The sequence below is a fragment of the Pelophylax lessonae genome (genome assembly GCF_965119305.1).
Source record: "Pelophylax lessonae genome assembly, chromosome: 5".
Lineage (NCBI taxonomy): Eukaryota > Metazoa > Chordata > Amphibia > Anura > Ranidae > Pelophylax > Pelophylax lessonae.
In genome coordinates this window covers 466,275,355-466,303,279 of record NC_138772.1, presented here as the reverse complement: position 1 = coordinate 466,303,279, position 27,925 = coordinate 466,275,355, and the positions used below count along the sequence as shown (strand labels likewise).

Here is a 27,925-nt window from a genome sequence, read left to right as displayed (position 1 = left end):
ACTCCCACTGGTTCGCATATAGCAGTGTGAGTCGGGTCCGATGCAGGAACCCACAGTGGATTTGCAGGGTTCCCGCATCGCACCAATGTGAGCCAGCAGTGCTCTTTGTATTTGTGTTTTTTTTTTCCTTTTAATTGTGCAAGTGATTAGTACTTGTGTACTGATGTTTTATATTATTTATTTCAAGTTTTTTGCTGTTTTTTTGTGTGTAAATGATTAGCCTAATGAGGGGCCAGTTATTGGTACGAGAATAAGTTCAGGATAGTTAAAGTGGTTGTAAAGGCAGAAGGTTTTTTTACCCTAATGCATTCTATGCATTAAGATAAAAAAAACCTTCTGTGTGCAGCAACCCCCCCCCCCCCCAGCCCCCCTAATGTTTACCTAAGTCACATCCTGATCCAGCGATGCTGCAGGAGAGTGTCGTCTGCCCGTGACTCTCCCTTCTCATTAGCTGCAACAGCAGCGAAGCGTCATTGGCTCCCACTGCTGTTAATCAAAGTCAGTGAGCCAAAGAGGAGAGAGAGGGGGCTTGGTCAGCTCAGGTGCCCCAATAGCAAGCTGCTTGCTGTGGCGCACTTGACAGGAGGGAGGGGCCTGGAGCGCTGAAGAGGGACCTGAGAAGAGGAGGATCTGGGCTGCTCTGTGCAAAACCAACTGAATAGAGCAGGTTAAAATAACGTGTTTGTTATTTTTAACAAAAAAAAAAAAAGAGACTTTAGTATCACTTTAAGAAGAGCTTCTGTAACTCTCAGGAGCAAGATAAAGCCCACTGTACCCCTAAAGTGATTGTAAAGGTTTAAATTTTCATTTTTTAAAATAATAAAGTTATACTTGCCTGCTCTGTGTAGAGGATTTGCACAGAGTAGCCCCGATCCCCCTCTTATCGGGTCCCCCGCCGGGCACTCCTGGATCTTCCGCCCCCCCCCCCATTCCCCTATTGCAAGCCCTGTGTCCACAAGACCAGGGGAGGGCTGGCAGCTTTAGGCCTGGGGGCAAGTCCAGTCAAGTGGCCCATTAAATCACTGAATTGAAGGGATGGGGGTACACATCCTCAGCTCTGAGGAGTTTAAGGCAGTTGAGCCATGGCTTTACTGCCCCAATCTGTCACATTCAATGGGCAGTATAGTCTGCTGATTGCAACTTGTTTCAGTGCAGCCCCTGATCAGTGTATTCTGACAGCGCAGGGTTCTGTTGTTAGAATACAATGTCCCGGTGGGGGATTCCTCCATCCACCCCTTTGCCTGTCAGTGGTAATGTGATCTGAGCTTGTGCATGTGCAGCTCACACCAAAATTACAGTCCACTTTGTGTGCCGTTGTGATGTGACTCCCATGTGCATGCATGGGAGTGATGTCACAGTGGCCTGGCCATTTAGGGGCTGAGCTTATGAAAACAGGAAGGAAGGCTGAGCACAAATGGAAGCGCAACTTTGTCATAATGCTAGTATGCAGTGCACACTAGCACATTATGATTTAAAGATGCAGGGGACCATTTTGTAACATTTTTATGGGGACTTTGCTACCACTTTAAAAGGCTGCATAGAATGTGCCAGGCTGCAGGGCAGATGGAAGACAATTATGTGTGTGTGGAGACAGTATGGATGGAGGGGGAGATTAGGGTCTTTTTAATCAGAGATTATAATGGCACCTGCCCCCATGTACAAACAATGGAGAAAATTCTAGCAAGGGCATAGACCTGTCCCTAGGAAAGAGGTCAAGACTACGTCCCTACAAGAGGAAAAGGGGGTTTAAATTTGCCTCTACAAAAAGTCAAAGTATGCACATGTTCATGTCACATAACAACAGTACACAACTGTTAAAAAATTCATAAATCTTTATTTATACATGATAAAAACAATAAGTATATCACTCTGATAGATTGAATAGTCAATACATAGTGACAGGATTAGTACAATTACAGATAAAAATGCTGGAGCTACGCGTTTCGCATTATGCGCTTCCTCAGGGTCCAGCAAGGGAAAGTATGTAAACAAAGATTCAGTCTTTAATAATCTAAAGGTACATAAAACAGTTATTAGATTTATAAATATACACATATGTCTATAACATTTTTATTATCAATTTGTTATTTTCAGCTCTCAATTGTATGTTGCTTACATTGTTATCTTAGCCTTGAACACATCAATTTTACTCTAATTATTTCAAAATTATATAGGTAAATCAAATATAGATTTCCCACAGATATAGCTGGTTAATGTATTGGTTCATATACTGTAGATTCATTTAGATAACAAAGAGAAAAAGAGAAACTTTTCTACTTATTTATCTCTTTATTCTTTGCTTATCAAAGAGTCAAGGGACTACATCCTACAACTAGAAAGGGAAAACAGGAAAGGGTAAGAGGAGGAGAAAAGAGAAAGGGGATAAATGTGAAGACAAAATGAAAAGTAAGAAAAAAAAAAAAAAAGGGGGGGAAGGAAGAGGGGAATGGAAAAAAAAAAAAAAAGGGAGATGATGTAGAGTGTGAATCACCACGTAGCCCAAAGGGGGGGCAATGAGAGGGATAGGCTAGTTCCCCCGAATGCTATAGATCAAGGGACAGTCCATCCACAGAGGAGGCATGGAGGAGACCAAAAGATGAATGGCATACATAAAGAGCTATATTCACTACATTATAGAATGTAGATATGACATAATAAGGCATTAGATTGTCTTACCCCAATTAAGACGTCACAATGAATAGAGTTGAGTATACTTGTTTAATTTAAAATCAAGTTGTATGAAAGGGGGAGCCAAAAGCCCCTAAAATCAACAAAAAGAAAAAGGCGAGTTTATATATATATATATATATGGTTACTCCTTATCTAATTGCTTTGGTCAGGGGGATAGTAGTTTAAGTATTAAGAGTGGACACTTACCAGAGACTCGTTCTATAAAGTTTAAGTGTTAGGTAGTGTAAGAGTCATAAACGACGTACACCAGTTTAAGTGAAAGAAGGGTTAAACATTGGAATCCCCTTAAAAGACGTACACCAGTTTAAGTGAAAGAAGGGTTAATCAAGGAATCCCCTTAAAAATTGGGGATAATTGTAGTGCTGAAAATATAAAAACTAGATATAAGAGAGTCGCTGGATGCTTTAGACAATTGGATCCAACCCCGAATCTGAAAAGATATATAAAAATAATGGACCATTGGTAAATGGCTGAGCCTGACAGAAAGGAAAGGTAAGGAGCTGGTATAAAGTTGAAAAACTTACCATCTGAAGCAATTCAGAGAACCCACGGGGAGTATGACACTCAGCCTATGAGCCTGTAAATGTGAGCTTACTAAGTTGTCCAGTATATATACTAACCATTCTATGTTTGATCTCCTCCTCCTCCCGGTCTCACGCCCCCCACATCCGCCCGCCATAGCGTCCACGTGTAGACGCCGCGGGAGGATGTTCCCGCATACCGGAAGTGAACATCACTTCCGGTTCCGGGACCGGAAGTGACGATCTGCCATAACGTAATCCATTATTCGAACAGATTGAAGCCAATATCAGCTGACCGGCACCGTCAAAAATAGTAATATTATACATGCATCAAAAACGGGGATATATCATAACCATCAAAGTGGCACATATGAAGTACATCTGAATATAACTATTTACTCCCTATTTGTATCAATTCAAAACTGCATTTTAGCCATATAAGGGGAAAAGTTATCCACAAACGTACCAAAATAAACAGTTTTACTCAGGAATGCCATCAGCAATTCTGTTTACATGGTATGATCATGTGGGGCAGTGAATAATTCAGATTTATAAGAAGAAGAAAAGAAAAAATAAATAAATTATAAAATCTGGCAACCAGTATGCAGGACAATGGACCACGCGGTAAGCAGACCCACAGCAACGAAAAAAAAAAAAAGAAAGAAGGAGGGGGAAAGGGGGGAAGGAAGGGAGGAGGGGAAGGGAAGAAAAAAACATATAAAATAGAAATATATAAAATATAAATCTAAATGAAAAATAAATTTGGATTAATCTCTTCAATATCATATTGGAGAATCTAAAAGGGTATTAATCTACCAAAAAGAGAGCAAAGCTCAGGTGTTTGTTAAGTCCTGGAAGGGTGCATGCATTTAAAGAAAAAATCCAACGTGCTTCCCTTTGTAGAATTAAGTTATCAAAGGGTCCCCCTCTGGGTCCAGGATGGATCCTATCCAGCGACTCTCTTATATCTAGTTTTTATATTTTCAGCACTACAATTATCCCCAATTTTTAAGGGGATTCCTTGTTTAACCCTTCTTTCACTTAAACTGGTGTACGTCTTTTAAGGGGATTCCAATGTTTAACCCTTCTTTCACTTAAACTGGTGTACGTCGTTTATGACTCTTACACCACCTAACACTTAAACTTTATAGAACGAGTCTCTGGTAAGTGTCCACTCTTAATACTTAAACTACTATCCCCCTGACCAAAGCAATTAGATAAGGAGTAACCATATATATATATATAAACTCGCCTTTTTCTTTTTGTTGATTTAAGGGGCTTTTGGCTCCCCCTTTCATACAACTTGATTTTAAATTAAACAAGTATACTCAACTCTATTCATTGTGACGTCTTAATTGGGGTAAGACAATCTAATGCCTTATTATGTCATATCTACATTCTATAATGTAGTGAATATAGCTCTTTATGTATGCCATTCATCTTTTGGTCTCCTCCATGCCTCCTCTGTGGATGGACTGTCCCTTGATCTATAGCATTCGGGGGAACTAGCCTATCCCTCTCATTGCCCCCCCTTTGGGCTACGTGGTGATTCACACTCTACATCATCTCCCTTTTTTTTTTTTTTTTTCCATTCCCCTCTTCCTTCCCCCCCTTTTTTTTTTTTTCTTACATTTCATTTTGTCTTCACATTTATCCCCTTTCTCTTTTCTCCTCCTCTTACCCTTTCCTGTTTTCCCTTTCTAGTTGTAGGATGTAGTCCCTTGACTCTTTGATAAGCAAAGAATAAAGAGATAAATAAGTAGAAAAGTTTCTCTTTTTCTCTTTGTTATCTAAATGAATCTACAGTATATGAACCAATACATTAACCAGCTATATCTGTGGGAAATCTATATTTGATTTACCTATATAATTTTGAAATAATTAGAGTAAAATTGATGTGTTCAAGGCTAAGATAACAATGTAAGCAACATACAATTGAGAGCTGAAAATAACAAATTGATAATAAAAATGTTATAGACATATGTGTATATTTATAAATCTAATAACTGTTTTATGTACCTTTAGATTATTAAAGACTGAATCTTTGTTTACATACTTTCCCTTGCTGGACCCTGAGGAAGCGCATAATGTGAAATGCGTAGCTCCAGCATTTTTATCTGTAATTGTACTAGTCCTGTCACTATGTATTGACTATTCAATCTATCAGAGTGATATACTTATTGTTTTTATCATGTATAAATAAAGATTTATGAATTTTTTAACAGTTGTGTACTGTTGTTATGTGACATGAACATGTGCATACTTTGACTTTTTGTAGAGGCACATTTAAACCCCCTTTTCCTCTTGTAGGGACGTAGTCTTGACCTCTTTCCTAGGGACAGGTCTATGCCCTTGCTAGAATTTTCTCCATTATGTGTGTGTGGACTCCTGTGGAATGCCCAGATCTGAGACCTGATCCGGCATGATATGTGTAATGTTGATTTATGTGAGAAGATAGCAGATAGACAAGAACATCAGAAAAGATAAATAGAAGGGGGGCATCTGATTTACTACAGGACTGTATCAGTATTGGTGGGGTAGGAGAAGAGATGTGTAGAGGGAGGGGGAGTTAAGCAGAGGGTGAAATGACCAGCGTAGCAGGACTGATAAGTGAATGTAACTTATCAGGAAGGAAGGCAGAGGGACTCGGGAATGAGATAAAGTTTATAACAGTAGACAGAGCTTCATGAGAGGGGTTATTAAATGGCAGTCAGAAAAGAGATAAGGCAGAAAAGTTAGGGAATCCTGACATTGTGCAGAGGGAGAATGAGTCACTCCGGTCAGTGAAGCGGCTGAAGCTCCCTAGGCGGCGCAGAGGAGAAGGAAGATTCTTCTCTGCTCTGAATGCTGGGGCCTTGGCCTCGCTTTCCTCCTTGGAACCATGACTTCACTGTTTTTTAGACGCCAGGAGGCAGGCGATCCTAGTAACCAGTGCAGAAGATACAGGCCAGCAATGGAACAAACAGGTCCCGGCCAGCCAGGTCATTCTGTAAATAAAGTGGAGCTGCCGCTGTGGGGGTGGCCTTTTCTGGGGGCATCAGATTGGCCTCGGGGGAAACTGGCACCCTGCCCCCCAGCCCAGTCCGACCATGGTACTAGGATACTAGTGGTTTATGACTATAGTTGGAACCTTAATGTAAAAGATAGATAGAAGGATTGGAAGGCAATTGGAAAATAAAATGTTTTAAAAAGTTTTCCAAATTTTTTTACGAATATAAACAAGCATTTAATATTGGTAATATGAAAATAGAGCATTCTGCTTAGGAAAACTTGTACAACAAACAAGCAGGCTGAAAACCAAAGTAAATATTTCATATAAACTTGTCATTTTGAAAAATAAATGTTTATTAGAAAAAAAAATATGTACAGTGTGCCTAAAAGTAAACCTGTTATTTGCCTTGATGAGGCAAAATAACAGGTTGTATGGAAAGGCCTTCTGTGCACAGGCTAAAACATGTTCCTATTAATTCTCCCAAGAATTTGGCACTGGCTAATACACATGTCCCTTTTCATGTCTGCAAGAATTGAACACTGGCTAAAACATATGCGCATGTGCAAACTCGATCCATTGCACATTCACGTGTTCCTGTGACAGATGTTGGTGCCAAACAGGCTATTTGAACCCAGCCAGTGCTCAGGATCAGTGCTGCTTTGTCTTTCAGCCTTCCCTGAATCCTGTGTTCCTGTTATCCTGTATCTTGATTCCAGTTGCTGACCCGGCTTGTCTGACCACTCTCTGAACTCCCGTCTGCACTGACCCTGGCTTATCCTTGACCTCCGCTTCTGTCTGCTCCATTGGCTTCTATTGCACTAATTGGCTCCTGACCAGGCTTGTATCCAGACCACACCATTGACTGCTTCTCTGTACCTGATCTGTCCTGCCAGTATATGACCCGGATTGCCTGACCCTACTTCCTGACACATCCTGCTGTACCTGCTGTTCTACAGTCTGCTACCAGTGCATGTTTCACCTGGCCGCTGTCGCCAGTACCAGCCTGCTTTAGTCTGCCATCCTTCAGCTGCCTACCAGCCCATCTGCTGTGTTGAAGTCTACTGATAACCTCTCCCATCTGGTGTGGATACCCGCTATGCTTCTGGCAAGACCTTAAGGCACTTATGCCATTCTGAACTCCTGAGCATGCTGTTCACACTACCAGGGGCCCCCGAGTCAGAGGTGTAAGACAGGCCTTCCTCATAATTTCAGGCTCTGCTACCAGGTACAAAATACAGGTGATGACAGGCTTCACAAGGAATCTAAACTTGCTTTTCTGATGCTTCTTCTCTGCTGTGATGACAGAAGGACTGGTCTGGAAGAAAGGGGAGCATTTATTCCCCAAGCCAGTACTCATAAGATACACTATATTGTCAAAAGTATTGGGATTGCCTTTAAACATACATGAACTTTAATGGCATCCCAGTCTTAATCCATAGGATTCAATATTGAGTTAGTCCACCCTTTGCAGCTATATCAGCATCAATTGTTTTGGGAAGGCTGTCCTTAAAGTTTAGGAGTGTGTCTATGGGAATGTTTGACTATTCTTCCAGAAGCGCATTTGTGAGGTTAGGCACCAAAGGTGTTCTGGACTCTATGCAGGCCAGTGAGGTCAGGACTCTATGCAGGCCAGTTAAGTTCGTCCACCCAAACCCACTTATCCATGGACCTTGCTATGTGCACTGCTCCAAATCATTTGGTGGAGGGGGGTTTATGGTGTGGGGTTGTTTTTCAGGGGTTGGGCTTGGCCCCTTAGTTCCAGTGAAAGCAACTCTTAAGGCATCATAATACCATGAAATTTTGGACAAATTCATGCTCCCAACTTTGCGGCAACAGTTTGGAGATGGCCTTCCTGTTCCAAAATGACTGTGCACCAGTGCACAAAGCAAAATCTATAAAAACATGGATGAGCGAGTATTAGGCACTCATGCCCCTGTAACCTTAGCTTGGGAAAGGAGCGCGCCTATCGCCATCAACTGCAAAGCACACGCTCGGAAACACGTTGCAGTAATTTCCGGTAACGTCAAATGCCCGTGGCTGCGGTCCACGTGTGTTCCAGCCCTCCATCCTGTTACAGTCCATACCCAGAGTGACAGACGGCAGGCACAGGAGACATGGCTGAACCCTGGCATACACAGCAGCTTACCAGCAAGAACAGAGACTAACCACTACAGGATTTCCTGATGTGCCCGTCTCCACTTACTAAGATGTGTGTGTTTGTTTACTTTGTCTATATAAATATCATACAGTTTTATTTAAGAGGCCTCTCTGCTTCTGTCTTTTTGCATGTTCCTGGAATATGCTTCTACTTCCCCAAAGAGGCTTGCTTTAAAGTTTCTGAACTGTCTACCATTATTGCAGGATCATCATCTGCTGAATCATCCCTTGACTGTTTCCTCCCCTGCCCACTGTCTACCTATAGACTGATGGTCCCCACTATCAATGATAACAATTTTGCACCAGTACTATTCCATTGTTTGTCCAACATCAGTGCCTGACCTCACAAATGCGCTTCTGGAAGAATAGTTAAACATTCCCATAGATACACTCCTAAACATTAAGGACAGCCTTCCCAGAACAGTTGAAGCTGATATAGCTGCAAAGGTTGGGCCAACTCAGTATTGAACCCTACATACTAAGACTGGAATGCCATTAAAGTTCATGTGCGTGTAAAGGCAGGCGTCCCAATACTTTTGACAATATAGTGTATATTGGATTGGTGGCCCTTAATGGAGATACTTTACCATTCGACACTGACCAGAGTGAGACCTACAGTAAGTTATGCATGTTGGGTCTTATCCAACAACTTGTTTTGCCCATCAACTTTTTTTGCAGTTTGGTATGTCGTGTCCACATGCAGAGTCACAACGGAAACTGATTCCCACATCACTACAGAACACAGTACTTGTGGATCAGGGAATGAACCGCTGACCGCTGAGTGTTGGTTTATGCACAGATTTCAGCTGGCAATTCCTCATTATCAGAGCGCATTTAAATGTGTGAACAACAAAAGAGGTAAGTATTCACGTACTTCTTTACAGGGCATGGTCTATTTAGATTTTCAGATTGCTGACAGGGTCACTTTATAATTAGGGATCAGGTATTCTTTACAGGGGGAGGTCCCATTAGCTTTCTTATTTTAGGGGTTTTTCTTTATTTTTACCTGGTGTTCCTAACAGTAATACACTTCTTGTCCTAGGGTGTCTTCGCTTTGGATGGAGGAGCAAAAGAGACACCTTTAAACAGCAGCATTGTCATTCTGGGGAGAAGGTAGTGTTAGATGCACTAACTCCCAATCCTCCAACTGCCACTTTTGATGCACAGCTTGGTCTGTTTAAAGGAAGTTGAAAAATAAGATTAGAATTATTATTATTATTATTAGAAAATTCGATTACCAGGAAAAAAGGAAACAAAAGCCTAAAAAATAAACAAATTCAGCCACCACATTTGAGGATTAGTAGGCTACAATATAATGCATTTTTTTTCTTTTGGGTTTAGATACATTTAAACTCTAGGACACTTTTTTTTTTTTTTTTGCTTTTCCCTGGTATTTTGTAAAAGGCACAGTTCCCTGATTGCACATCAGAGGTCTTCCTTTCCCTTTTAGATAGGGGTATAAATAGAGCTACGACAGGGTAGTGGGTTGGTTGGAGGAGTGAGATGTGTCCTGAAGTAAAGGAGTGCAGCATTGCTGTTTTGACCCCCATGGGAATGCCTGGTGCCTTCTGCTGCCAAATGTAATGGTTCTGCATAACGACTTTCCCTGACTGGGGAACACTGAATACCTAATGGAGATCAAGGATTCAGTCAAGATTACCATGAAAATGGGCAAAAGTTGGTCACAATGGATATTGCCTGGTGATTAAAGACTATAATGTTTCCTGTTGCACTTCAGTAAATAAAATCAAGAAAGTGAAAGATTTGGACTTGACTGTTTGTGGTCCATTGTGGAGTGAACACGTACCTGGCTCAGCCAGGAAAGGGGATGAAACATGTGGGGGATGTTTTCCTGTGCAAAAGATCCCACAGTTTTAGGGGTCAGAATGTAATATAACCATAAGGACTGTTTGTGTTGTTTCTACTTATAAAAGTGGGGTTAATGATAGCCTACTGGAGACCTGGAGTCCTCTAGTGGTGCCTGAAGCAAATTGCCATACTCCTGCATTCAGTTGGCCCCTCCTACACTTGGCATAGTTGGCTAGGAGGTGAGGCGTCCTAGAAGAGAAAGAGTCTTCCTGGAACTTGCTGGAAAGTGGGACATTCTCAAGAAGTTTATTGGAGCACCTTGCTCATAAAAGGGAGACCGTGAAGTACCACAAGGGAGAATAGGTGCAAGTGTTTTTACGCAAGACCATTGCGGAAATAAGCAGTGCATTGGTTGTGGATGTCTCCAGGCTCTTAGTGGCTGGGCTACATTTTGCTCGATGGGGCAGTTTGTTATTCTGTCAATCAGAATGTGGTTCTACCTGTTTGCCCAGACTGCACCCTGGTATCTTTGGGTGGGATGTGGCAATTAAGTAATGTGAGAAAACACTAGTGTGGAGACCAATGAGGTCAATTGAAAGTTACATATGGTCACCCAACATCCTAGGGATCAGTGGGAGTTCCCACTTGATCCAATTAATAAGCAGGGAGCCACCGCAACCAAAGTAACTAAAGGAACCAGTGAGACTGTTCCAAAAAGAGGTTGCATAAAGGGATGCTCACAACTGCTGAATGTCAAAATTGATAAACTTTATTGAAAAACAAGGCACTGTATGACATGTAAAAACATGCCCCTGGCAATGGGGGTAATGATACAGAAATATCAGATCAGAGGCAGTGAAAACACATGTGAGACATCATTAAAATCATCACAATGACAGATACACACTCTACTGGCCACATCACCCACCGGGATAGTAATGGCACGGCTACAGCGGTCAGCAGTATATTGCCCAAATCGGGCCCTGTAATACTGCTATAAACCGCTGAAGGGGTGCCGGCATGCCACAACCAACCTGTGGAAAACATAGGATGCCTAGAATAAATGCATCCACGCTCCTAGACAGACACTTACTTACGGTCTGTAATTATGCTTGCACACTGATGTCACTGACCGATAACATGGGCTAGTTAGCAACCAAAGGGAATACCCCACAGTGTATCAATGTAGCAAAAACCAAATCAGCCAGTGACCGATAAGCAATCAAAGGATAGGTCACGATATAGACATATAATATCCCACCATGGATTAGGTGTGATAACACTTAGGACCTTCTATTGTGGTACCATAGCTACAGGAGATGATACGAGACAAGAGGAAGATGGGCAGAGCAGCAAATCTTCTAACGTTCTCCAATTCATGAAGAGTCAGGGAATAGCTGGACTACAGTTAATGACATCCAAGGTAGCAATTCGAGCAACCGAAGGTCAAGAACATCCAGGGGCAGATGAAGTGGACCTAGTGAGATTTTGGAGTCATCTATAATAGACTTGGAGCAGTAGAGGGGTAGTAGGGAGAGACGCTGTTTAGAAAAAACCAGCGCAGGCTCACAACCGGTTGGACTCACACGGTTAGCTGGTATCCAACCACACTCTTGTTACAGCAAGTGCTATCAATACAACTGGAGTGCTTACCGCTTTACCGGAGTCTCAGCATCGCATATGGATGCCCAGTGTTCACGGCCTTTTCTCTATCCCCATGGCTCCCTTATGGCTTCATCTGAGAAATCTCTTCCAAGCAGTTCCAAGTATCTCACTTCCGTAGAGTTTGAGTGGGCCAAGCCACTCAAGCGGGGAGGGGGGGGGGTGTTCTCTCCAGGAAGCAATCAAGGGTTTTCATCTTTTGCTTCCATCATTGGTCGGATTGTCTCCCTGCAAAGGTTTCTACCTTCTGCTTGTGCTCTTCTCCCCCTGCTCACGGCCAAAGCAGTAGTTTTAAATTTTAAGTATTGAGCAAGCTCCTCGTTTGTGAGTGCGATTTTAATCAATAATAAATATTGTTCACTTTGTTTACTACACTATGGAGGTTGAGCTTGTCTTTTGCCTTTTGTTTGGCCTGGCTGAGGAATACCGTAGATACCTTCTAAATAGTGGAATATGCTTAGGAAGAGCAAGGTTTTCCTGAAAGTGGGCATGGGTTGGATACCAATTTTCCAAAATGGATATTGCATGGTGGCTATTGCACTTTAATAAAAAAAAAAGCAAGAAGCATCTTAATCACTTTATCTGTGGCCTATACCTGGTGGAGTAAGTATGTACCTGGCTCAGCCAGGTATTGGATGAAACGTGGGGAATTTTTTTCTGTGCCTGAGGCCCAACAGCTTCAGGGGCTGGGTGTGTAATATGGTCAAAAGGACTGTTTGAAATGTTACTCTAAATGGGAGTGTGGGTTCACGCTAGCCTGATGGAGGCCTTACAATATTCCTGCATCAAGTTGGTCCCTCCAATATGCTGCTATATGCCCATAGTAGTATCTTCTGGAATCTTTTGTAACCTATGCAACATTTATCAAACTGCCCGATAGAAGTGTTCTTGTTGCTCATAACACCACATCTGAATATTTTCATACTGCCACAGAAGAAAAAAGAATGTGTTATAATATGTTATTTTTCTTTTGGAAGCTCACTTGGGAATCAATAAATGTTTGCTTCTTTGTTCAATTTGATAGTCAATATTTCTCTACTGTATAATATATAATGTAATCATGTATTACAGAATCGTCCTTGTGTAGAAAAACATTCACTGTTAGAATTTGTATTGTCAGCGTAAAGTAGTAAATTTAAGACAAAACACCTTGCACATTTTTCTTATTTGTGATGAATATCATTACCTGCAATAGGAGAACTGCCAGGGTTAATACTATGCCCCATTAACAGTGACAACTACTTAAAAAGAATGCATATGCATTGCTGTTTCACCGCTCTTACATAATACACCTGCACATCTTTCACACAACAATCAGAATTTCAGCAGTGCTGTCAAATAGTAACACAAGGATGTCTCGGGTCACTTAACTGAGACTTTTTCTTCTTTCTGTTCCTAAGTCATGGAACCATGAACATATATGAATAATGACAGAAGAAAGAATATTTTATCTGATGGATTGGTTTTACAAGTCCAGACAAGTGCAGTTTTCCAGAATCTCATGTTCTAAATATAAACTTTTTATGTAAATTATAATGAAAGCAAGAGTTTTCATGCATAACTTATGCTGATTTACATCTTCATTTAGCTGAGTTAATCAACACGTATAAAGGTCATATATAACACTGCTTCTGCTTCACAGGAGCCCAGATAAGGGAATCCTTTACCCTGGGGCCATTTTTTCTATTTTTCCAATACACTGAACATGAAATGATAATTATGTATAAATGCAAAGAGTTGACTGATATGGCCATTACTATATTGCAGTTTTGGCCATATGCAGGGCCGGATTAAGAGCATCATGGGCTTGGTGCTGAGGATTTTGAAGGGCCTTAAGGGCCGTGCCTTGCCATGCACCCAGAGGAGGAAGGGTGCAGCCATGCATGCCTAATTCAACATGGGATGCTGTCTCTGAAGCCCATAAACACATCCATGCATCGGCAACTGTCCCTCCTTGTCCGGCCTTCGTGCTGTGTGGGGAGGTTCTGAGGGTGCTGCCTGGGGAAGCGAGCATAGAAGCCAGACTTCTGTGTTTACAAGTGACAGAAGAGCGGTAACAGTGAATATGGCCAACCCGGGGCCTATATAAAAGGTAGGGGCCTGGAGCTGCAGCTCCAATAGCCCCTACGTTAATCTGGCCCTGGCCATATGACTGGATAAACCAACAGAAGGTTGATGAAGTAGAAAGGGAATAATGCTCTCATGACAAGGCTCATTTGGCAGATGAAAGTCAGAAATGAGTTCACCTAGATCACTGACCCCCCCCCCCCCCCCCAATAGATTTAATTTTCTTTGCTCTATTTACTTTTGAAATACTTTGTATTCTTTGGGAAAATGCAGTGTGTTCTCTGAGTGATGCCAGTGCTGTGTAAGCGACTTCCTGTGTTCAGTAAGCCGAAGTGCAGCCACTTGTCATGGACCTGGAATCCAGTGGCATTGGCTGTAGTAGCTGTGCCTGCAACAATGATTTCCAGATGGATCCCATAGCTATGTCAAACACATACTTGCATGGCTCCAAGCTGGATTAATGTAACTTTATAAAAATTGCAATACGTGGAATTCAGATTCACCTAGAAGGGGACGTTTTGCTTCAAGGCCTCCTCCCCTGCTCCTGTATTATGATATGGCACTTTTGGGAGGGGGAGGGGTACCTGATTTTGACAGATACCCACTTCCCTTCACCCCCTCCCTGCAGTCTTCTGGAAATGTCATCGGTCCCAGAAGACTGCAGGACCATTCACAATGCTCAGAGCGGCTCGCACTTTTGGCACCCAGCCTGAAGCCGCACGCTGCCACTGTCAGGTGCCCACAGTTAAAATGCTGGGGACAGGAGACGAGAGGTGAAAACATTTGAGGTGAGTACAGCGCTGGATTCTGGGACAGGTGAGTGGCTGTTTATTAAAAGTCAGCAGCTACAGTTTTTACTCCTTTATATCTACCTGTTACCCAGTATGATTGGCCAACCAGTTGGCATTCCCTTTTTTTCACTTTGGTTTGAGCTTTTGAAATTTGTGTTGGTTGCTTTTGTTTGCTCTGTTAGTCACTAAGGTACAACTGTGCTAAAATAAGCCCTCACTGAAATTTGTAGCTGCAGACACTGCAGAATTTCATCTATAAAGTTTAAAACTGAGGCTCTGAAGCTGCAACTTTCTCACCATATTTTTCTCTTTAATGTTTAACTACTTCAATACCGGGCCTATTTTGGTACTCCTCTCCTACATGTAAAAATTATCTTTTTTTTTCCTAGTAAATTACTCAGAACCCCCAAACATTAATAAATGTTTTTCAGCAGAGAACCTAGGGAATAAAATGGCAGCTATTGCAACTTTTTATGTCACACGGTATTTGCGCAGCAATTTTTCAAACGCGTGTTTTTTTTTTTTTTTTGGGGGGGAAAAAAAAAGTTTCATGAATAAAAAAAAACCCACTAAAGTTAGCCAAATTTTTTTATATAATGTGAAACATAATGTTAGGCCGAGTAAATAAATGCCTAACAGGTCACGCTTTAAAATTGGGCACACTCGTGGACTGGCGCCAAATTTCGGTACTTAAAAATTTCCATAGGCGACGCTTTCAAATTTTTTGCAGGTTACCAGTTTAGAGTTACAGAGGAGATCTTGTGCTAGAATTGTTGCTCTCGCTCTAACGTTCGTGACGATACCTCACATGTGGTGTTTGAACGTTGTTTACATATGTGGACATATATGGTTTATTTTAATTATATATTTTCACACTTTCCTTTTTAAATTGTTTTTTTTTTTTTATCACTTTTATTCTTATTACAAGGAATGTAAACATCCCTTGTAATAGGAGTAGGGCATGACAGGTCCTCTTTATGGAGAGATGTGGGGTCTATAGGTCCCCACATCTCTCCTCTAAGCTGAAAAGACAGATAAAAAAAAAAAAACAATCTCAGCCTTTCCAGTCACGGCAGTATTTACAACTGCCTGGCCGGACTTAATGCCATAACATTGCGCCTGGGCCTCCGAGAGTCATAGAGACTGCCGGGGACCACTTGGTCCTTGGTATTTTCTATAGTGAACTTCTGCCGCCATTGGATTTCTTCTCTGGCTCGCCAATCGCACTGGCGAGTCAATAGAAGCGTCCCGTTCCGTCACCTGTAAAAAGGATTACACGGCTGAACTGCCTCTATGATTGTTCTTATGGTGAAGGGAATCGCCGACTGCAAAAGATGATATTTGAATGATGCATGCAGCTGCAGGCATCATTCAGATATCCCCACTCAAAGTGCAGAATGTCATAGGTGGGAAGTGGTTAAACCCTATAAAAAAAATAACTAAATAATGCGATCAGGAAGGAAAATTTGGCTTTACTGGTACAGGTAATAACCACCACCTTCTATTAAAACCTTATACATTTTTTTACATAAATCAACATTCTTTAAAAATTTGAAATGGATCAACATGACCCTACAAATGGCAACTGAGTTATCTTATAACACTACTCATTGCTAGCAAACAAAACTGCTAGTTATCAACTTCAACTAGGTCTGTTAAATTGGTATATTGTGTATTTAATAACATCTGACCTAGTGTCGATGGATCCTCCTAAGTCAACGTTTTAACCTCAGGCAATGTGGGGGGTTCTTTACTGTAAGGGCTGCAAGATTGTGGAATTCTCTACCACAAGAGGTGGTTTCTGCGGGAAGTATGGTGGCTTTCAAAAGACTTAGACGTACATCTCAAGGATCAAGAACATTCAGGGGTATGAGAGATGATTACGGCCACACACACCTACACAGGTTGAACTGGATGGACTATTGTCTTTATTCAACCTCATGTACTATGTAACTATGTAATTTAGCCACCTAAAGCAAATAAAAGTACTAGTACTTAAAGTATTTATAGCAATATACTATACTATACTCCTTCCACAATTCAGAGTTGGGTAACTTATTAGCCCATCATTGGGCAACAACACTATCATATATCATAAAAATAAAACAGTGTAAAAAAATTGTAACCAAAATCCCAAAGCTGTAAGACGGACCAAATCTTATGCAATGTGTTTAAATAATAGCCAATACCAATTATCACAAATATCTGAAAAGTTAAAAGAGGATTTTTGACTAAAATCCCAATGCTGTAAGGCTAATTAAAATTCTTATGCAATATATATGTACAAATGTCCACTCCAATAGAAGTTAGTTATGATGTAATAACAGTTCTTATTTTTTAAATCAAATACAAATACATTTCTCTTATGCTTTTGTGAACAAAATCCCAGTGCTGTGAATAACTTTGACAGAGAAAGTGAACAATCACCACACCACATATGTTGAAAGTGGGCTCTCACCTCCAATATAGATCATCAGGGGTCGTAACATGCATTTACCACTCGGGGGGTTTGTAGACCTCTGGGGTTTAGCGTCCCCTTTAACGGACTACTTGTGCTGTCGCTTCAAATCTTCTATTCCATGGAGGTGAACTGTGAATGCTCAAAATCAAAACGTGCCCACCATAGTGTAGTATGATGCAATAATCGTTTTATTAAATATTTCCAAATAAATGCACACAAATTTAAGCAGTAATAACAGGCACGTAGTGATACATACAGGTAAAGCCGCATCCTGCTTCCAGCATCCAGCATGTGACGTTACTATAGTCTCTGCCCTAACACATTGTGCCATGCATCACATGGCTTCATCAGAGAAAACACTGTCATATAAGATTGGGAAGAAAGTCATTAGCACTGTGTAAGTTCCTACAGATTGGTGGGGAGCTAAGGGAAAATAAGTATAAATGGTAAGGGGGGGGGGGGGAAGCATTCAATTGTTGCTAGGCCCTTTGTTGAAAAACTATCAAGGCAACCGGGGACTGGTGCTCTGGCCTGCCCTTAAAGTGCATCTGTAGCCAGGCTATCAGCTATTTACATATTTTTACTAAGAGGAAAATGAGCTTTAAAACAAGCTCCACTGACTGTTTTAGCTGCAGGCACTGGGGAGCTATTCCTCCTCACTGTTCACAGCAAAAGGAAAGGGCACCTAGAAGTTTGGCAACAGGATGTAAACAAACCCCAAAGGCCAGGGGGGGTGAGTATGCATGTGTGTGTATGTGGTTTGTGAATGGAGGGGCTTCGGTTAAATGACAGTAATTTCTGCTTATAATCAATACTCTTCTGTAGTGACCGAGTAATTAGTATTCATTTGTTGAATTGATACTTTACTATACTCATTTATTTATGGTGTATGCATAGAGATCTGCATTTGTTGCCTTAGGAGGGATGCACATCTTACTGACTGAAGAAAACAGCTATGTATGGCCATAAGAGAATTTATTTAGCATCATTTATATCTTCTCTGAACTGTGCAAAAAGTATTTGTCTCTGTTTTGAATTTCCATTCAAGCTGACAAAGTCTTTCTTTAGGGTAGCTATATCTCTTTCCCTTAGTCCATGCCATATGTTGACACAAGCCAGTACACACATACATATCCTGAGATACACCGGTGCTAGTTCATAGGACATTACTGGAGCAGCAGGCCCTAATAACCAGATAAGGTATAACAAAAGGCGAAACATTCCTTCCCTTCATTAAGTGTCTCTTTCTCATTTCGCATTTCTGAAATGCTGGGTAAAGATATTCTAATCCTCCCTTTAATGACCCCGTCTCTCTGTCTGGTCCCACCTTGACCAGGATCTCTTCTCTCCCAAAGGGATGGGGGAAGGGGCATCGGGCACCATTGGTAGCAAACCCCTTTAAACTCAGTCATAGTCTGCATATAAGCCTCTGTTTTTCATACTCCAGGCCTAACTTTTTTCTGGAATAAAACCTTAACCTAACTCTCTAAGCAAAGTATATATAACATGTCCACTTCTATTGTTTATAGCAGCCTTTCTCAACCTTTGCAAATGGATGAACCCTTAAATTAACTTTCCGGTCTTAGGGAACCCCTACTAAAATGTACTATATTTACAAGTCATGATACATTAGTGTGATGGTCAGTGGGAAGAATGCTCCTTATACTTGTGGTCATTGGGAAGAATTACCCCCTTACAGATAGCTAAAAAGATTGATGGTGTCAGTGGGAACTTCTCTGAGAGGCAGAAGTTGTTCTTTGCTTAAGGAACCCTTAGCAACCTCTGGAGGAACCCTAGTTGAGAAACCCTGGTTTATAGCAAGAAACAATACATGGCCTTGTCTGTTTCATCAGGCAAGTAATCCTGATTCAGTGGGACTTTAATGTATTTCGCTGTTTTTAAAAAAGAATTCTAATTTAAAAACATAATATTTTCAAAAGTGGAAATGGCACTAACCCCATTATCACATTATTCCTTCTTGCAGTAAATTAACATAGGAAGTAGAAAGACTGCTGCAGGTCCCAGAAGCATACAATTCAAATTGAGTATGACAGCTGTAAGACTAATTATGAAAACCTAATTTTACTGGAATATAGAAGGCAATTGGCTTCTAATATTAAAGGCTACAGTATTTTCTTTTTTTTTTTATTTCCTTAATATAGTAGGTTCTAATATGATTTTTTTTTCTCTTTCAGATATGATATTAAGGCTCTAATTGGCAGGGGAAGTTTTAGCAGAGTTGTGAGAGTTGAGCATAGAGCCACCAGGCAACCATTTGCCATCAAAATGATCGAAACAAGAGCAAAAGAAGGCAAAGAAGTCTGCGAGTCTGAACTCAACATCCTCCGAAGAGTCAGCCATCATAATATCATCCAGCTCATCGAAGTGTTTGAAGCCCACGACAGAGTTTATATGGTCATGGAGCTGGCCACTGGAGGAGAGCTATTTGATCGGATCATCGCTAAAGGGTCCTTCACAGAGCGGGATGCCACCAAGGTGCTTCAGATGGTTCTTGATGGCATAAACTATCTTCACGGACTAGGCATTACACACAGAGACCTAAAACCAGAAAATCTTCTCTATTACCATCCAGGAGCAGACTCAAAGATATTAGTCACAGATTTTGGATTGGCAAATGCTGGAAATGGTAAATGTGGAGACTGGTCAATGAGGACCATTTGTGGCACACCTGAATACATTGCACCTGAAATTATACTGAGAAAACCTTACAGTAATGCAGTGGACATGTGGGCTCTTGGTGTCATTGCATATATTTTGCTCAGTGGATCTATGCCTTTCGAGGATGAAAACCGCACAAGACTTTATCGACTGATTATTAAAGGCAAATATAGCTACTTAGGGGATGTAAGTATATGTGGCTGTTTATTTTCATTAACATCCTAGCAGAGATCATCAATCTGTACAGCAAGGTCCAAGATTCTGTTAGCTTGCCTTTATGTATCTTTAAGTACTCGCACAGGCTAATAGGTTTTGAAACAAACACTAGTCTGACCAAAAAGTGGGAAATTACTCAGAACACCCTCAGAATTTTTTTTTTTGGCGCAGCCTAAGTCCTCCAGTACATCATGCTAATTGAGAGAGCTTTGTTTCCATCACAGACAATACATTTTTGACAGGTTATCGTAAACCTGTTGGCGTGTATATACCATATGTTTTCAAGTTTTCTTTTACACAAGAAAAATGAATATATTTCAGTGAGTCTAGTGAACAACACTACAGTGCTTTCATATGTGTTTGCAAAAAGTAGAGCATTCTGCATTTTTTTTACACTTGATTGCACCTGAATGCACTGTAAATGCATGTAGATGCAAAAAAAAAAAAAAACTGCAAAAAATACACCGCAAACACCCTAAAAATGCATAACAGATGCATGTAAAGCTGCATAACTTTACACTGAATGCAGCAAATATGGTCTACACAAGCCCTTTTGGGATGGAAACATGGTTTCTCTTAGGTTAGCAGACATCTTTAGGTGCCCCAGAAAATGTGATCTTCTTTGCAAAGTAGCCTAAAATTATGGCATGTTCTACAAAAGAAAATGCAACCAGAGCTTTCTCTTCCTACTGCTTGTATCTTCCTATTAGCTTAAGGGCACCCATCCTATCACATTGACTTGAATTCTTTTTACTCTTCCTTGTTTCTCTTTTGTGTTCTGGTAGACGTTTATGATACTTAGCGCTATCCAGTGTCCAAATGTGGTAATTCCTGTTTTAAATGAATGAAATACATTCAACAGGCACATGAAAAAAGACTTTTCTTTTTTTTTGCCCCATTCACAAAGATCGAATGTAAATGCACTTTCACTGATTGATTTACTATGCAAATGTTTTTTATGAATACACCATTTAATATGAGTAAGTGTGCTCTGAGATTGAAGTTAGATCTCTAAGCAGACATAGTGGGGTTGATTTACTGAAACTGCAGAGCGCAAAATCTGCTGCAGCTGTGCATAGTAGCCAATCAGCTTCTAACTTCAGCTTGTTCAGTTAAGCGTTGGCAAAAAAAAAAAACCCTGGAAGTTGATTGGTTTCTATGCAGTGCTGCACCAGATTTTGCACTCTACGGTTTTAGTAAATCAACCCCAGTAAGTCTAATGGGCTGGTGTCCTCCAGCTTTTTTGTAATGAAGCCCTATCCTGAATCTCTTTAAAGTGGAACTCTAGAAAAATTATTTTTTTCTTTTAGATAGAGTAGAGAAAGATACCTACCAGGTTTTTAGCACCTGAGTATCTGTTGGACCTATTTCCATTCAGTTCCTGTCCTACAAACTGGAACAGAATATAAGGAGAAGTCCAAAATGTGACAGCTGTCACCTAAACAGTAAAGAAATAGAAATATGTTCCAAAGACAACTCTCATTAGTAGGATTCAATTCACTTAGGGAATATTCCATTACTTGCTTTTGTGTCTTAAGGATGAGAAGTAAGGGTAAATCTCCCCAACTGGCAGCAATATATATTTGACAGACATTTCAACATTTTCCCCACCTACCATCTAGGTAGATCCTGACATTAAAGTCAAAATCAGTCCAGAGCCTGGCTTGGCTGAGTGACATCAGCTGACAGGGAACTGCTAGACTGTTGGACTGTTGCCAGAATATGGATCACAGGAGTGCAGGAGTGCAGAACGAACTGCAACCATGTGACCCACAGGAGAATTAGGGTCAAACAAACTTTGGCCCTACTTCTCCTTTAATCCAAAGCATCAGCAAAAAGGTTTTGTTTGCTCTGTGGCCCTTGAAAGGATTCTAATATGCCAGATCCATGGGGAGTGAATAAACCTGTATACCTTTTGTCCAAAGACTTGGATGTAATAGGATATATGCTTAATTAATTAAAACGCCATTGTACATTTATTTCTTATGTAGCGCAAAACCTTTGACTAGTCCTGCCATTTTCTCTCAGGTTCTATTCTGTTCTAGGTCCCCAGGCAGCCAGGCACACAACAGTTGCACAGTTGCTCACAATTACTAGGCAGTATATGACTTTTCTTGATGTTATTGCCGGTTAAACTTGGATGAAGTGCAAGGGAAAATTTGGCATACTCCAGAATTTAATGCACAAACATTTGGAAGACTCTTTTTATTATTTCTATTCTCTTCAGGGAGGCAACCCCCCTCTTTGCAGAGAATAGAGACACAAGCACTTCTGGTACTCCCAACAAGGAAAATTCCACTTTAGCAGACCGGGCGCAGTCACACAAGGGGTTAACAGCAAACACCCCTTCCAGGCCTCTACTCACTGTGTCTGAAAACACTTAGATACCTCCTGCATATTGGCTAGATACTGTAGTGGGAATCTCTAGGCTGGATCCTCAGTACACCCCTCTACTTGGCTCTGAACTGCTTCCAAGAAGATAGGCCCCCCAGCTTCAGCATAGCTAGGACCTCAGTGATTTCTCTGCAGACTTTAGCTGACTTGCAGGCTGGGATCTCCTCCTCCAGGAAAAGAACCTTGCTGCTCTCTGCCTCAGACTATTTATCTCCTCTCAGCCACTTACTGAGCACTCTTTCCTCAGGGATTGGCTGAGAACTCATAAATATTCAGACCTAGGGTCAGCCTCTTTCAGCCCACTATATTCCAAAAACCTACTAGAATACAGGGGCAAGTAACTGAGCCTACAGCCTGTGAGACCCAGAGCAGCCAAAACTAATCACACACCGCTCCTCTGTTTACAAAGAAGCCAAACACTAAATTTTCCTGAAAAATTTCTACCAACCTATTCTTGGAGGGCGCTACACTTGTAGAGAAAAATCAACATTGTGCTAGTAGGCATAGTGGCTGGAATCCCAGAAAGAGCGTGTTCACACAAACACCACTGGCCCTTTACATATCTTCCATAACAGCCCTCATTGGGCAGCTTTGCCTAACCCAGTCCTAGCACATCAACAAAACAAGTGCCTTTTGACCTATTGCTTACGTTCACACCAACAAAAAAGCTAGCACTGTAATTGATTTTAACAGCACATCGCAACATGTATTCACCATGCACGCCAGCTCACATGTGTTATATGCCCCCTAACTCACACTCGCAGTTGTGAAGAAGTCTAACAAGGAGCCTGATGAGGGTGTGCCCCCTGGTCTACTGAAAGCAGCCTCTATGGCCATTAATTAGTGAGCTGATTTGTTTCATACAGAAGGAGGGGTATCAAAATGTTCTGCTCCTGCAAGATACATCTTCTTGCCAAGTAAAAAGTGGGGAAAGGAGAAGCCTTTCATTTATAGTTTAGAGGTTCTGGTTTCTAAAATATACACTGGACAAATCTAAAAAAACAAATTTAGTATGCATTGTTGTCAGCCCTGCACAGTTCTCTTCATCTGGACTACAGAACACCTCCCCCTCTTCATACCAGTGTCTTCCTGTAGTCCTGCAGGGGAGAACTCTGGCAGGGCTAACAACACTGCTTGGGATGGCTAAAGGAAGTTAGCAGAACACTTGTTGTTTAGCATGATCAATAGGTAATTCCTCTATTTGCAGCATTTTTAAAGGGCAAGGATATAGGGAAATGTGAATGTATTGCAGAGATGTACTGAATGTGTCTATTTTTACTTTGCCCAAACATACACTTTAGGACTTCTTTTCACATGCTTAGAATAGGTATAAGGCCTCATGCACACTGAGCGCCAAAAACACTGCTTTTAGGGAGGTTTGACTTTTTTCCTGCCTCTTAACGCACTTCCATATTAGCCTATGTTTGCATACACACATAGGCCTTTACAGGCATTTAGAGGTAGGTGAAAAAAAATCACCTGCGCATTTAGAAGAGGGGCATTTTGGCAGAAAAACACCCGACGCGCCTAAACATGTCTAATTGCTTGGCGCGTTTAGTGCTTGAGTGTTCATTAGTTTCAATGGCCAGAATAAATTCATATTCTGGCCCATGGAATGAATGAACGCCGCATAAATATGTTTGCAAAACGTGGCTTTAGGTGCAGTTTTTACACTGCTTTTCTCCTGCCAGGAAGAGCCCAGTGTGCATGACGCCTAAGTATGATTGGTATTATTATTAAATATATTATAATATAACAGGAGCAACGAAATCCAAAGGTGGAATAATTATCTATTCAATCTTTATTAATAGTTCACCAAGCAGTGAATAGTGCTAATTAACTATATTTATATCCGGAATGGGGTTATTATTTATGGAAGTAAGAAATTGCCTTTACATTAACAATTCTCGTGTGTAGGGGACTGATAATTATCACTGCAGGACGCATGGATGAGTTTGTTGCTTTCTTTTTACTTGACGAGCTTTTTGGGATTTTAAAGAACTGTGCTGAGTTTTACTTAAACTTCACTAAGCAGTGTTTAAATATATTACAGAAAACAAACAGATACTATATAAAATGCAACACAGACACTTTCCTATATGTGCTTGTCTGTTTCAATAAACTTTTGTGATTATTGATATATGTATCATAAATAAATATATTATAATACGCAGTATCTCACAAAAGTCAGTACACCCCTCACATTTTTGTAAATATTTTATTACATCTTTTCATGTGACAACACTGAAGAAATGACACTTGTAACCATCACTTCCTGGACTCCTTGTGAGTGAACAGCTTGTATAATGCTGTAAATTTGTTGTCCCCTCAAAATACCTCAACGCACAGTCATTAATGTCTAAACTGTTGGCAACAAATGTGAGTACACCCAGTGGCGTAGCGTGGGTTGTCAGCACCCGGGGCAAGGCAAGTAATTTGCGCCCCCTAACCCGACTTTGAGGTCACAAAAGTGTGAAAGGGGCCTTCAGTAATCAAGGTATAGTGTGCCCCCTTTCAATGCAGAGTGACCAGCGTGCCCCCTTTCAATGCAGAGAAACCAGCGTGCCCCCTTTCAATGCACAGTGACCAGCGTGCCCCCCTTCAATGCAGAATGACCATCGTGCCCCCTTTCAATGCAGAATGACCAGCGTGCCCCCTTTCAATGCAGAGAGACCAGCGTGCCCCCTTTCAATGCAGAATGACCAGCGTGCCCCCTTTCAATGCAGAATGACCAGCGTGAGGCGGCATAGGCGAGGCTTGGCTTGCAATGCCACCCCACCCTACACCAATGGACAGGTGAGGCACAGTCCAGCCCTGCCCCGACCCGCCATTTTGAGCCATAGGGCGGCCGCGCTGGACTCATCCCAGTCTAAAGATGGAGGCAGCCGCAGACAGTGTGTGAAATGTGTATGTCAGAGTCAGACAGACAGAGTGACACTGCAGATGCGCCCCCCAAGATTTTACGCCCGGTGCGGCCGGCCCCCCCTGCACCCCCCACGCTACGCCACTGAGTACACCCCTAAGTAAAAATGTCTCAATCGGGCCTAATTAGCCATTTTCCCTCCCCGGTGTCATGTGACTCGTTAGTGTTACAAGGTCTCAGGTGTGAATGGGGAGCAGGTGTGTTAAATTGGGTATTAATTCTCTCACTCTCTCATACTGGTCACTTAAAGTTCAACATGGCACCTCATGAAAAAGAACTCTCTGAGGATCTGAAAAAAAATAATTGTTGCTCTACATAAAGATGGCCTAGACTATAAGAAGATTGCCAAGACCCTGAAACTGAGCTGCAGCACGGTGGCCAAGACCATACAGCGGTTTAACAGGACAGGTTCCACTCAGAACAGGCCTCACTATGGTCGACCAAAGAAGTTGAGTACATGTGCTCAGTGTCATATCCAGAGGTTGTCTTTGGGAATTAGACATATGAGTGCTTCCAGCATTGCTGCAGAGGATGAAGGGGTGGGGGGTCAGCCTTTCAGTGCTCAGACTATACGCCGCACACTGCATCAAATTGGTCTGCATGGCTTTCATCCCAGAAGGAAGCCTATTGTAAAGACGATACACAAGAAAGACAGCAAATAGTTTGCTGAAGACAAGCAGATTAATGACATGGATTACTGGAACCATGTCCTGTGGTCTGATGAGACCAAGATAAACGTATTTGGCTCAGATGGTGTCAAGCGTGTGTGGCGTCAACCAGGTGAGGAGTATAAAGACAAGTGTGTCTTGCCTACAGTCAAGTATGGTGGTGGGAGTTCCATGGTCTGGGGCTGCATGAGTGCTGCCGGCACTGGGGAGCTACAGTTCATTGAGAGAACCATGAATGCCAACATGTACTGTGACATACTGAAGCCGAGCATGATCTCCTTCCTTTGGAAACTGGACCTCAGGGCAGTATTCCAACATAACGACCCCAAACACACCTCCAAGATGACCACTGCCTTGCTAAAGAAGTTGAGAGTATAGGTAATGGACTGGCCAAGTATATCTCCAGACCTAAAGCCTATTGAGCATCTGTGGGGCATCCTAAAATGGAAGGTGGAGAATGGAAGACGGAGGAGCGCAAGGTCTCTAACATGCACCAGCTCTGTGATGTCGTCATGCAGGAGTGGAAGAGGACTCCAGTGGCAACCTGTGAAGCTCTGGTGAACTCCATGCCCAAGAGGGTTAAGGCAGTGCTGGAAAATAATGGTGGCCACACAAAATATTGACACTTTGGGCCCAATTTGGAAATTTCACTCAGGGGTGTACTCACTTTTCTTGCCAGCGGTTTAGACATTAATGGCTGTGTGTTGAGTTATTTTGAGGGGACAGCAAATATTCACTGTTATACAAGCTGTACACTCATTACTTTACATTGTAGCAAAGTGTAATTTCTCCAGTGTTGTCACATGAAAAGATAGAATAAAATATTTACAAAAATGTGAGGGGTGTACTCACTTTTTTGGGATACTGTATATATATATATATATATATATATATATATATATATATATTTCTTGCCCATTTTTCAGAGAATATGAATGATAACACAAAAACCTTTCTTCCACTCATGGTTAGTGTTTGGCTGAAGCCATTTATCATCAATCAACTGTGTTTACTCTTTTTAAATCATATTGACAACAGAAACTACCCAAATGACCCTGATCAAAAGTTTACATACCCTAATGCCATGTATTACCCCTTTTAACATCAAGAAGACAGCTTGAAGTCTTTTGTGGTATTTGTGGATAAGGCTCTTTATCTTCTCAGATGGTAAAGCTGCCCAGTTTTCCTACCAAAAAGCCTCCAGTTCCTGGAAATCCTTGGGCTGTCTTGCATGAACTGCACGCTTGAGATCTCCCCAGAGTGGCTCAATGATATTGAGGTCAGGAGACTGAGGTGGCCACTCCAGAACCTTCACTTTATTCTGCTGTAGCCAATGACAGGTCAAGTTGGCCTTGTGTTTAGGATCATTGTCATGTTGGAATGTTCAAGTACGTCCCATGGGCAGCTTCCGGGCTGATGAATGCAAATTTTTCCTCCAGTATTTTTTGATTACATACTGCATTCATCTTGCCATCAATTCTGACCAAATTTCCTGTGCCTCTCCAAATCTAGAGTTTATGGTTGTGGCCAAAAAGCTTAATTTTGGTCTCCTCACTCCAAATGACTTTGTACCAAGAGGTTTGAGGCTTGTCTCTGTGCTGTTTGGCATATTGTAAGCGGGATACTTTGTGGCATTTGCGTAGTAATGGCTTTCTCCTGGTAACTTGACCATACAGCCCATCTTTCTTCAAGTGCCTCCTTATTGTGCATCCTGAAACAGCCACACCACATGTTTTCAGAGAGTCCTATATTTCCCCTGAAGTTATTTGTGGGTTTTTCATTGCATCCCAAACAATTTTCCTGGCAGTTGTGGCTGAAATTGTAGTTGGTCTACCTGACCGTGGTTTGGTTTCAACAGAACCCCTCATTTTCCACATCTTGATTAGAGTTTGAA

At 41.5% G+C, this 27,925-nt stretch overlaps 1 protein-coding gene across 1 annotated transcript in view; it reads left to right on the top strand.

Moving 5' to 3' along the window:
* The window catches only part of PSKH2 (protein serine kinase H2), a 40,179-nt gene that overhangs the window by 7,103 nt on the left and 5,151 nt on the right, over positions 1–27,925 (top strand). The window contains exon 2 of the mRNA XM_082258090.1: positions 19,347–20,016. Within this exon, the coding sequence (XP_082114216.1) occupies positions 19,347–20,016 (670 nt within the window). The remainder of the gene's footprint in view (positions 1–19,346; positions 20,017–27,925) is intronic.